General features: G+C 35.8%; 1 protein-coding gene across 2 annotated transcripts in view; it reads left to right on the top strand.

The window, feature by feature from the left end:
• Positions 1-1079: 1079 nt before the first annotated feature.
• Positions 1080-13224, top strand: part of LOC107673615 (beta-1,4 N-acetylgalactosaminyltransferase 1-like) — a 35738-nt gene continuing 23593 nt past the window's right edge. The window contains exons 1-8 of one of the 2 annotated variants that reach the window (XM_016467274.1): positions 1080-1223; positions 4731-4815; positions 5135-5357; positions 6185-6361; positions 7712-7818; positions 12323-12360; positions 12453-12633; positions 12747-12845. In XM_016467274.1, the coding sequence (XP_016322760.1) occupies positions 4731-4815; positions 5135-5357; positions 6185-6361; positions 7712-7818; positions 12323-12360; positions 12453-12633; positions 12747-12845 (910 nt within the window). In that variant the 5' untranslated portion in view covers positions 1080-1223. The other variant, XM_016467275.1, reaches the window with a different exon arrangement.

Raw genomic sequence — 13224 nt, 5'->3', positions numbered from 1 at the left:
TGTAAAAGTTATATAGTGTTTAGATCCTTTCAAATGCAAGTGAATAGTTAAAACTGAGTGATTAATGCATAAATAAAAATGACATTTTTATTTACAATAATATGGAAAGCTTTGGGCAAAAAAAAAAAAAAAAAGCTTCTCTGGCTGCCAACATTTGACTGAAGCCTGTTTGAATAGCCTACTTAAAAAACAGAAAATTCAAACTCGTCGAGTAGAACACTTCGACTTCATCTGAAACAAACAAATATGGTGTTTTGGATGAAAACAGCTCTTCTCATTGAATGATGTCCGATCAAGAGGAGCAATAAAATGGAAAAAGTGGGAAATAGGGCGTTGTAAGTAGACAGAAGGCAAAACGAAAGCATTTCATTACATTACATCTACTACAGTAGGCCTATTAATAAGCTACATTTTGTTATTTTTGAGTTAATTCTTTTTGTGAGTTAATTATTTTTTAATTGATAATATCATGATTGTAAGCTAATAAAGTGGACAGATTAAGCGTCAAATTCAAAATGCAAACTGTCGTGATTTCATGTAAACATTTTTAGCCTACATGTTTACCTGTGTGTGATGGCAATTTGCCTTTGGCTCTAAACACTGCGATCCAGTATCCCTGTAAGAGGTTTGCAGAATGGATAGCAGGCGTCACGTCACATGACAAGATTTGCCTCTCTTTGCCTCTCTGCAAGATGATGTCTTTCAATTAATAGGTGCATGGTCTATTATTAATGTTATTGATCATATAAATTGTCTTGCTTTATAGGCTACTACGTGGCAGCTGAATGCTTGGATTTGATTGGTTGACTAAACGTTCCAAGGTGTGCAAATAACTTTTTTAGGCCTATTTCATTGAGTCATATCCAAAGAGTAAAGACGTGCGAGAAATCTAGTTAATATCCCCACAAAATGAATGTCCATTCAGATCATTAAGCATTTATAAACCCTCTTCCCCTTGTGATGAGCGGCAGGCGTGAGCGCGTGTTGTGAAGCTGCATCACTCTCTCCTCCTCTCTCATATGAGCGCATTTCAGCGCGCTGCAGCCCTCCATCGCTATTCATAGAGGGGGTTGCCCGACTCCTCTCCGCTCTCCTCCATTCTGTCTCAGAGGTGGATGCCATGCCATCGGATTTTCTCCATTTATCAGCTGTTTGCGTTCACATGACAAGCGCGCCGGGGGTATTTTAAGGGTAGGGGATCCCTCTTGGTGGCGACATTACAGGTAAGATTTATCTGAACGTGTTCGGTCGCTCATCCGCCCTGTTGTGATTAGCACTGATATCATTTTGTCAGTTATTTACGGCACATTTGTTTGTTTCTGCCGCACGATTGCGTTAATATAATTAAATATGCACCGCTAAATTAATTGATCGCCACTCACTCTGTGGTGTTTGAATAGAAGGGTTGTTTCTTAGATACATTTCTAATAGAATTATGGCTCTGCATTGCCTTTTGGAATTTTCTGTGCAAGATGTGACATATGGCGACAACAGGCCAAGGGGCTTTTGGTACACTCTTAAAAATAAAGGTGCTTCACGATGCCATAGAAGAACCTTTTTGTCTAAATGGTTCCATAAAGAACCTTTAACATCAGAAGAACCTTTCTGTTTCACAAAAGGTTCTTTGTGGCGAAAGAAGGTTCTTCAGATTATAAAAAGGTAAGAAGGAGATGGTTCTTTAAAGAACCTTTGACTGAATGGTTCTTTGTGGAACCAAAAATGGTTCTTCTATGGCATCGCTTTAAGAACCTTTTGAAGCACCTTTATTTTTAAGAGTGTACCTCTCTGTTTTGCTGTACAGGCGGCAGAATGGGCGTTAGACAGTGGCAATGATGAGTACGCCAGTTATCATGTCCCTTAATGGCTATTGACTATTTGCCAAGGCTTTGAACGGCTTCTGTCTCGAAGGCCAGCGGTGCATGCTGTGCGGTCTGTGTGAAGTATATAGTTTACAGTGGGCTGGGAATCACCGCACATTGGCCTTCTGTATAGATAGACTATACCACATCAGTATGAGGAGGGAAGTCGCATCCGCTCTACGGGGCTGCGCATGTGTGTGTGTGTTTTTTTTTTTTTATCTCTATAGCCATGGATAAAGTAATGTAAGTGCAGGGGAATGTATTCATCTGGTATATTTTCTTTTTTCTTTTCTAAATTATTTTATACAGCTGACAGCGACAAGCTGTTGATTTCTTTTTCAGGGAAACATTTTTAAGTTGTTGAATATACCAAATTTACCAAGGTGGTAATGAATTAAAAAGTAGTTTGCAGTAACATTAAAGGATATTATTGAAGTACAGAAATGGCCTTTTCAGTTTACAGAAAGATGTTTTTGTTGTAGAGATTAAGACAATTTAATTGAGTCTTAAATTAAATTTTACATCCTTGTTATATTTTAGGGTATACAGGTATACTGCATAAACCGCCTCATTGTTAGTAATCTCAGCTCATGTGAAGACTGAGTATTGCAATTAGCTATAGCTGGGTAGTAACTGATTACATGTAATCTGGATTACGTAATCAGATTCCAAAAATTAAGTACTTGTAATTAGATTAAATGACATTTTAAAATACTTGTAATCAGACTACAGTTACTTTTTTATGGATTACATGATTACATACTATTTACACAATAGCAATAAATTATTCATAATTTATTAATTCTACCTAATTCCTTTCATCTTTTAATGTTCCTTTCTAAAATAGCCTACTGCTTATACACACTGAAAGTCTTTCTGTTTTGTCCACATTCACACACAGACTGGATTTACAAAAATAATTTCAGGTTTAAGAAGTGTTTCAACATCGCATCAACTACTGATGAACACATGAATTTTTATTTGAATTATCACTCTGTAGGTTATTTGTATTTCTATGTCTTCAGGAGGCTTTTGTCTTTCACATTAAAATGCACAAATTCATGAATTCACAAACTTTTTTCTGATTTGATCCTGTGTTTTACTGATGAAGTGTTTTATTTTGATTGATTTTATAATGACTTATAATTAATTAAATCATAAAAATGTTAAATTAAAATGTATTTATTTTTCTTTAAACCTTGCAGTTCCTTCACAAACCCCAGTCTGGGAAACCTTGACATAATATAATGTGTAATGCACTTCATGTTGTTAATAACAATGATTGGAATATATTTTCTTAATCTTTGTATTTTGTATAAGATTATACAATTTAAATAATTGCAATAAACGAGATAGGTCAAAAGTAATCTAAAAGTAGTCTGATTACATTACCTAAAATGTGTAACTACAATGTGTAATTACTAACTACAATTTTTGACATGTAATTTGGAACGGATTTGGTAACGGATTTGTAACAATTGAAGTAATCTACCAAGCTCTGGCTATACGCCACAGGAAATGTTAGGTTACCACTAGTTCCTGTGTGCTTCCTTTAACAGTGAACCCAAGAGACAAACCCAGTATCTTTGTGACTCTTATACAACCATTGACATTTGTGTACTACTGATAATATACCGTATATCCCTCAGCATAATATTAAGCATTAAAGGGGTCATATGATGCGATTTCAATTTTTTCTTTCTTTCCGTCACACACTTGAGGTATTCGGCCAATCAGAGCACACCTCGTTTTTCAGACTGATGAGCTTTGTAAAAATCGACACGTTTCAAAAAGGCGGGGCATAGAGGAGAAACAATAATGTACAGTATGTGGAAAATAATGTTTTTTTTAACTTTAAACCGCATAAACACATTTCATTACACCAAATACACAAAATAATGTTCTTTTTAGCAGCATCATATGACCCCTTTAATTATTAAAAATAAATGATGAAAAAAGTAAATTGAAACTATGATGTTAATGGTTTCAATGTAATTGCAAAAAATGACAGCACACACACACGTTTGTATTGTTGGTTTACGGGGACTCTCCGTAATGGTTTTTATGCTGTACAAACTGTATTTTCCATCACCTTACACCAACCCTACCCCTTACAGAAAACTTTGTGCATTTTTAGACTTAAATAAAAAACTCCATTTAGTATGTTTTTAAGCCTTTTGAATTACCTTCACATTGTAATACCTCTGTCTGTGTCATGCAAATTTGTGTCCCCATAAACCACCCAAACCAGTGCACACACATGCATATATATTTCTAATCCAAACCACCCCTACTTTCCACTGGTCGGTGTGCTTAGAGCTTCACAAGCCTTGATGATGATGTAACTAATAGTGGTCTCACAGGAAAGCTGTGTCAGTCCGTTGGTCAGTCAGGAAAGCCCTTAGCACTGATTATCAGTAAAGTTTAGACCATTATGTCTTTATGGCTGTAGCTGAGTTAGTTTCCCATAAAACATGTTTATGTTGCGTTGTTTGAATGAAACCATATCTTGTGTAAAATCATTTTTGAAATGGCCACTACTGTGTCAACATTTTCAAATGATAAAGCCTGGCATTTGGTCCTTTTCCTCATAAAATGTGTAGACCTATTGCATTCAGAAGTCTTATGAATATAGTGAATGAGTACATTCTTAGAAATAAAGGTTGCAAAAGGGGTTTTTCGCAGTATAAAAAAAAAACTTTTGTGCAGTGGAAAGATTTCATTGATGTTAAAGGTTTATCCTGGAACCACAAATCCCAATAAAGAATTTTTTTATAAGAGTGTACATTGGACTGTTTTATGTACAGTAATGAATACAGTAAATTAATGCCTACAACTGATATGACTAAGGTTTTTTTTCTACCTCAGCAGATGGAGAGAGCCCTCCATCAGCCTTATCAGCTACTGTCAGTCACATCAAGATTGAGCCAATCAGTAACATGGACCTTTAGGAGCAGTAATGGCAACTTCCTGTACCTCTCGCTCTGATTGGATAGAGTGAGTGTATTATGAAGTGTTTGTGGAATTACTAAAGTGCTTCCCTCCACGTTGTTATTAAGTGAAGGGAAATCAAATGAAGGCTAATTAGGAAATTGAATTGAAGTTAATGCTTCATTATTTGATTTAAGAGAAAGCTAATTTGTGAAGTTTCACACGAAGAACCCCTACCATTTTTGTACAAATTAATTTAATAACTTAAATAATAATAATAATAATAACTTTAATAATTAACTGAGTGAAGTTTCAACAGTGTTGTGTTTCTGTTTGTGTTGTAGCTTGTAGCATGCGTTCCCTACGTAAGACTGTGCTGTTAGCTCTGGTAGCATCAGTGGTGCTGGTTTTGGCAGTGTTACATTCCTGGCCCACGCGGGTCTACAGCACTGTGGATGTCCGGTACAGACCGGGTCCTGGAGCTGAGCGGCTGCTGGAGGAGAGACTTCCTGAACCAGATCCCAGCACTAGCACCATCCCTTACAGAGTGAGGGAGAGTGTGGCCAGGTCAGTTAGTCTTCACAAGCTGATGTTTCATGTTTTTCTATAAACATCAGTTCAAGTAGAGGGAGATTGGAGATGGTTGTAAAACGCCTGCAACTTTTAACAACTACTTATCTCAAACGTTCATGTAATTTGTACGTTTCAAAAGTTTGGGATTGGTAAGATTTTATAAAGTTTTTAAAAACATTTCTTATGCTCACCAAAGCTGCATTTATTTGATCAAATATATAGTAAAACACATATAATATTATTACATTTGAAATAACTATTCTATTTTAATATACTTTAAAATGTAGCTTATTTTTGTGATGGCAAATTTTCAGCAGCCATTACTCCAGTTTTCAGTGTCATTAGATCCTTCGGAAACATTATTATTCTATTAATAAACATTAACATCTTAATGTTTTTGTGCAAGCCCAATACATATTTTCAGGATTCTTTTGATGAATAGAAAGTTGAAAAGAACATAATTTTATTTATTTATTTTATTTGAAATAGAAACATTTCATAACATTATAAATGTTTTTACTGTAATTTTGATCGATTTAATGTAATCCTTGCTGTATACAATAATTAATTTCTCTTCAAAAATAAAAATTTTAATGACCATAAACTTTTAAAGTTTAAACTTATCTCTAAACATCACTTTAAATTCTGTACATGAATTTATTTTGTTAAAAATAATTGATGTCCTGTTAATCTTTTATGTATTTATATATACATTTGTACACAGAGACTGTCTACTGTCACCTCAGGAGGATGTAAACGTTTTCCTTTCGGTCAAAAACAGACAGATTGATCATGTGATAACTCTCCTCCTCATCCACAAGGCTTTTGGCTCGCAACGGGTGTGTTTGTGAAGGAGAGAGCAGAGGGGTCAACCTGCCCTTTGCTCAGCTGTTGTTCCCTAGAGTGTCTGCCCATCCCCTGCACACTGCCTTCCAGGCCTCCCAGCTCCATGAGATGAAGAAACGGCGCGCCAAAGAGTATCAGAGCTTCCAAATGAGGTGCATTTAATCATTTTATGCCAGTGCCAATGTTCAGTTGTTTGGTTTATAAATCCATATCCCTGTTGAAAAAAATCAGCATATTCTGGTTAGGTATGTTTTGAAGCATGGCAGCTGGTTTGAACTGGTTTAAGCTGGTCCTTAGTTGGTCATGAGCTGGTTTAAGCTGGTCGTGTGCTGGTCCAAAGCAACTAGCTCCTGCTCAGGACCAGCTCATAACTAGCTTATAACTAGCTCAGGACTAGGGACGAGTATCGTTTACATTTTATTGATATCGATATCGATACCAATACTGCTTATCGATACTGTTACTTCTCTCTACAATTTGGTGCAAAATAAGGATGTTCAACATTTCAAGTTATTTTATTACTGCTGAACTTCAGTACTGAAGTTTACAAATGCCTCTTAAGCAAACAGAAAAGGCACATAAAAAACATTTTTTTAAATAAAAAAGCCCTTCAAAGAGAGAGAGAGATTTCCTCATCTTAATTTGAGGGGTGGAGGGGGGTTTATTTTTTAGACATTCTACAAAAATACAGAATTATCTCACCCAAATGTTTGATCATGCAGTGCGCTTTTGTTTTTACAATGGGGCAATTGTTGCACAATAGCTTACACAAAGCACAAGCCTGATTTTGTGATAGGGCTGGGCGATAAATCGATAACGATAATTATCACCCGATATAAGTTTCCTCGATAAACGATAACAAGAGGTTGATAAATTTTAGATATAATGTTTATGAGGCAAAGGCGGTTTATCCGCTCGGATCAAAAGCCGTTTCTCAATGGCTGCGTCCGAAAACTCTAAAATGCTGCCTTCGGAGGCAGCTTTCTAAGGCAGGAAGGCATCAAGAGGAGAATATTGTAGGTAATATTACTCATTCTTAGTGCAGAACTAAGAAATAATTTTTTTCTATTAAGATATTTATTTTGTTAAGGAAAAATGACTGGAAAAGTTTAAAGAATTCAAAAACGTGAAGTGTTTGTCATGTTCTGACCATAAAGAATAGTTTAAAACCACAATGAACTGTCTGGTTTTTACAACTTTCACATTGGAGCAAAAATCTGCCTTTAAACTTGAAAGAAATACAAATTTGACATTTATCATGATAATTATCAATATCGACTGATATGAAAAAACATCGTGATAATTTTTTGGCCATATCACCCAGCTTAAACCAGCTCACCAGCTACCATGCTTCAAAACATACCTAACCAGCATATGCTGTTTTTTTTCAACGGGATAAAAGTTATGAAATTAATTCTGTATATGCAGAGAATGTCTGATCTTGAAAACAGTCTTTTTATGGTTTTAGTTTTAGTTAAGGATAGTAACCCTGGTTTGTATAGGTCACAGACCCCTGCTGATCTGCTGATTGTAACTGAAGCTAACAACCCTCTGCAGTACCCAACACAGGGTGTGGAGGTTCGGCCACTTAAAACTATCCTTATACCAGGTATTACACTTTTTGTTCCTAGTAAGATTAATGTATTGCCATGTGACTGAAGAACTGTGATGAGACTAAGCATTATAATAATAAATCTTTAATAAAATGTAAAGAATATTACGGTAAATATTAGATAAGAGTTCCAACCCATGTTCTTAACTAAGAAAACTTAAGTCAGAAGAAAGTCAGTGAATTGACTAGTACCTGAACTTCAAAGGGGACGCAACCCTCTTTTAATTTGTGATATACTGTCTCAGTCTAAATTACATTCACACTGGTGTTTTAGGAAACCAAGGCAAGGCAAGGCAAGTTTGTTTATATAGCACATTTCATACACAATGGTAATTCAAAGTGTTTTACATAAAAGGAAGTAAAATAATCAAAAAATAATCACAACAATAAAACAAGGAATTTAAAAACTTTTAAAGCTTCAGCTTTTCCCCCTGTCGTTTATCCCAGCGTTTACCCCTCACGTCACTAGCTCTTCTGCCCTTGCGCCATAGCTCGTGACCGAAAGAGAAGATGAGTCGTTTTGGGGGGGAGGGGAGGTTAACGTTTTTGATTAAAGATTACGAGGGCACATGAATTTAAAAAAAATAATGAAGTGCATGGATGAATTATTTATAATAAACACTACAGTATTCCATTAAAAAATAAGAATTTTCAATTTCTATTTCATGGTGACTTTAAGATACCAGCAGACAAGCTAGTCCAGCACAAATTAGTGGATAAGTCACCAAAATGAAGTATTTGAACCTCATAATTCAATACTAAATTAGGGGGGAAACTGCAAAAAGGTCCACTTTTTGAAAAGAAAAAAAAAAGAACCTCCCCCTTCCACAATAGGCTGGATACGAGCCTGTGGAGAAGACCTGGAAAAGTCACCAGAAGATCCATTTATAGCATTTTGTATGGAAGTAAATGAATGCAGTTTAATGCATTGTACTTTGACTAAGGCCGGGCATACACTGATTTCAGCAATGTTTTTGTTAAATACCAACTCTCACTGTACGAGTAAATCGCATGCGATGTCAAGCCAAAGCTCAGGATTTATGTGAATCCGTTCGTCGAGATGCTACTTGACAGCTCACACTGGGCGAAATAAACACGTGGATGTTGCCATGGTTTCACTTCTGTTTCACGCAGGTGCAGTGAGGGAAGAAACACTGCCTTTAGGGCAGTCGGTTCATAGTGTAATGGAGCCGACGAGACGAGAGGTGTGCGGATCCACATGCATGCTTTTATTAATAAACATGGTCAAAAAACACAGGCACAACATTAAACAGGTATGGCACAGGCAAGACAAAAGAGCAATCCAAAACGGGCTTGAGTCAGACGACAGCGAACGTTATCCAGAGGGCTTGACAAGAAAGGTAATCCGTAAACAAGAGCAATAGTCCAGGCGAGGGGCAAACACAGTCCGAAACGGCAAGGCAAAAGGTAAATCCAAGATACGCGGGCAAGAATCAGAAACCAGGAAATCAGGAAACACAACGAGACTAGACTAAGACTAGAACTAGGAACTGAAACTAGGAACTAGAAACTAAGACAGGGAATTGGCTCCGTAAAGTGCTATCACTTGGAGAGCAATAAACGCAGACAATACTCGGTGTTGAATGGTGGTGTGAGACCGATTTATATAGTTCCTGGCAGCAGCGTTCTGGATGAGCTGCAGCTGTCTAATAGTCTTCTTGGGAAGGCCGGTGAGGAGACCATTACTTAGATATTATCTTAATGAGCACTGTCTCTGTGCTGTCATGCAGTCGGAAACCAGACTGAAAATTGTCCAGGTATCGAAATAGAGAAAATTACAGGCACACTGGGTTCCCGCTTGTTCTGTAAACATTTGTGAATGTTGCTGCTATTATAGCGGGGACCCAACACATATCACTGAGAGCTGCCAATAGCCAAATATTGTAAAATAATTGCATTGTAAAATAAATGAAAATGAATATTTCATAGGTATATTATTTTTGCTTTACACAACAGTAGGGAAATTACAATATTTCTTTCCTAATTTCTACACTTGAAAAATATATTTTGAATTTGGACTTCATTTAAACCGCTAGCTGCCAGCAATTCATACTGTACTTTTAAGCTGTTATTTTGACGGAAATGGCAGTAGAGCTTTAATTTTGAAGGAAAACTCCAGCTTCAGTGAAAACAGGAACACGTCTCACTACAAATTTAGTGAAATGCTGTAATCACCTGCCACAAAAATAAAGCATAACTGGTGGCTGTTGCGTTCCCAAACATGCGCTAAACTCACAGCACATGCAATAAATGAGTTCACTTGATGACTTCATGAAGGGATTAAGCCATATTGTGCTTTTGGTTTTATTTCATTTGACAGATACTGTGCCAAAGCATAATGGCCCAAAACACAAATTTAAAGACCTTTTATGTTAGAATAAGAAGTTTAAATATATTTTAAAAACTACACTTTTTGCCCGGAAGACCTATTGTTTCATATCTTCATGATGATATCGATACAGTTTTGCATCACAATACCATGATATTGATAACATCTCTAGATACTACACTTTTTTTTTCACAACCCAGGCTAATTGAAAATACATTACTGTGGCTACATTTCTGCAAAACCTGAAATACGTTGCTCCGTGTCCAGTTCGCTGCCTTTTTCAGACAACATGTCCACAAGAGGCACTATAAGCTATATTAGTTTTCTCTATTGCAGCTGCAGGTTTATTCAACAATTTATTGTTTATAAATCATGCACTATGGTAAAATTGTTTACATAATAATATCAGCATTGTGAAAGGAACTGCACAAACATAAGTCTTTATTTATTGATTTTCTGCCCCCGTAATCATTATTTGAGTGAAAAGGAACAAATGTTGGTGTTTTACTGCCACTAGTGTTCATTTCTTCTGGAAACTGCAACGAAATGTGTGTACGTTTTAGCAGAAATGTAGCCACAGTAATTACTTCCAATGAGCCTGGGTTGCTTTTTTCAGATTGTAGTGATATATGCAGTGATAGTGTGATATATGTTTATGCAGAATAATAATCAGAATCAGAATCAGAATGAGCTTTATTGCCAGGTATGTTTACACATACGAGGAATTTGTTTTCGTGACAGAAGCTTCCACAGTGTAACAGAATGACAGTGACAGAACAAAAAAACACAGATAATAAAAAATAAAAAAAAAATAAAAAATAGAACAAGTAAAATAAGGAATAAAAAAATATATACAAATCGACAATTGTATGTACAGGTATATGACAATAGACAGTTGTATGTACAGGTATATTATGTGCAAATTGAAATGTAGACTGAGTATGTGTGTTAGATAAATAAGTGTATGAGTGAATAAATAGTGTGTGTTCCACAGTTATTGTCAAGTGTTCATGAGATGGATGGCCTGAGGGAAGAAACTGTTCCGGTGTCTGGCCGTTCTGGAGCTCAGAGCTCTGTAGCGTTGGAGGATGGTGGAGCGTTTGAAGCATGAAGGGACTTCGCACAGCTCCAGTGATAATGTGAAGCTCACAACTGAGAATTGAGAGCAAATTGTTAAATTACTGAATGTACTGTGACTGTAATAGAAGGAAGTTGAGTGCATTTAATTTAGTTATAGAGGCTGGACAGTAACAATACATGCAGGTCCGGATTCTAGGCACATAGTCTACCAAAAGAATCAAAACTCCAAAAGACATTGACCAATAAATATAAAAAAACAAAAGAATAAAAATGTCAAACTTTTAAATTACATTTTATTATCAAAGGCATATCAATTATTAACAAATTATTACAGTGCTGACGCACATGCACACGCACAGAAACTTGTTGTTAACGCTGCCCTGCAACTTTATCAACATATTTTCAAAGCTGGAAAGCTACATGCTATTTTGAATGTAGCTGTTTTTGAAGCTGTTAAACTTTCAGTTTTGCTATTAGTAGAGACGCAATAGCCAAACACTGTTGTTGAGAGATGCACAGGCTCAGGTAATTCACACAAGTTCTAAAAACTAATAAATACTAATACTAAACACATTTCTAATAACTGCATTAGCCTATTCTGCATATCAATTGCTCAAGCCTCTGTTATTAGCTCTAAAATGATGTCTTATATTTAGGCTTAGGATTAGATAAAAATAGCCTTACACACAAGAGTGTTTAAAGGACAAAACGTGACAAATGTCTTAAAATAAAGCGTGAACAATAATTGACTCTGGGCCGTTGAATTATTAGAAAAATTATGCATAATGGTAATGCAGCGACAATGCTGGAGTCAGTTATTGCCAACTTAATTAAACAGTCTTTCTCTGTTCTCAAATGAGTGAAGAACTACATTTGATCTGAAATGACTGAATGCAAGCAGAATGACTTTGTACTTCTTGTGAACACTGCAATGGTTTCTTTGGATTACAATTTATTTTTGTTTGCTGTTTTGGGGTGTTAATATTATATATTAATAGGGAAGGGGAGCCCCAAAATTTATTTTGCCTATGTCACATCTGGCACTGAATACATGGCTGTAATGTGTTTCAGGTTTGGCCTTAAAAGAGCTGCCCCGCGATGTATATACTGTAAGTGATATTATGAATAATTTATGTCTATTTCCTATGCTTTTGTGTTGTGGATGCTTCCTGAACACTATGTTTTTCATCTTTCTCTGTAGCTGAACTTTTCAGCATCGCTGGGCACATTTAATGTAGCAGCAGAGGTGGAGGGGGTAAAGGTCAGGGGTGATGGCGAGATGCACATGACCCTGAGCAGCACCCTTTTGTCCAGTCTGAATCGAGAGCTCCAGTTTATCACATATACCAACACACAGTTCCACCCCAGCACAGCTGACACAGGTATGCAGCTTCTGGGTAATTCTGGAAAAAAATACTTATCCCAAATGTACATTTAAACACAGGACTGGATAATCTTTATTTTGATATGTAGTTTGTATGTGCTTGTGATTCAGTGCAGTTAGACACAGAAGGACATCAAGCTCTTTTTACCATCAAGATCCGTCATGGAGTAACACCCAAGCTCTACAATACAGGCTCTGATGCAGATAAAGGTAAATACATCATTGCTGTTATTGTTAACTAAAACTAAAACTATTTAAAATCGCTATTGTTAATTGAAATAGAGCTTAAATAAAATAAAATAAAATTATTAGATAGAAAATTATAAATGCTCCCTGAATAAAATTATTAGATAGAAAATTATAAATGCTCCCTGAATAAATAAGTTTAATTTGAAGTACTGAAATTTTTTAAACTAAAACTGAAATAAAAATCAGTTAAAGCTAAATATAAATACAAATCTAAAATACAAAAAAGAATAAATAAAACATAAAAGCCCACTAAAAAAGAAAAGCTAATTCAAAACATTAATATATAATAGTATATAAAAAATATTAAAATAACCTGTGCAAATATGCTTTGAGATGCAAA

This window comes from Sinocyclocheilus anshuiensis, unplaced genomic scaffold (genome assembly GCF_001515605.1).
Source record: "Sinocyclocheilus anshuiensis isolate Anshui unplaced genomic scaffold, SAMN03320099.WGS_v1.1 scaffold44, whole genome shotgun sequence".
NCBI classification, from domain to species: domain Eukaryota; kingdom Metazoa; phylum Chordata; class Actinopteri; order Cypriniformes; family Cyprinidae; genus Sinocyclocheilus; species Sinocyclocheilus anshuiensis.
This window is presented reverse-complemented; position numbering and strand designations above follow the sequence as displayed.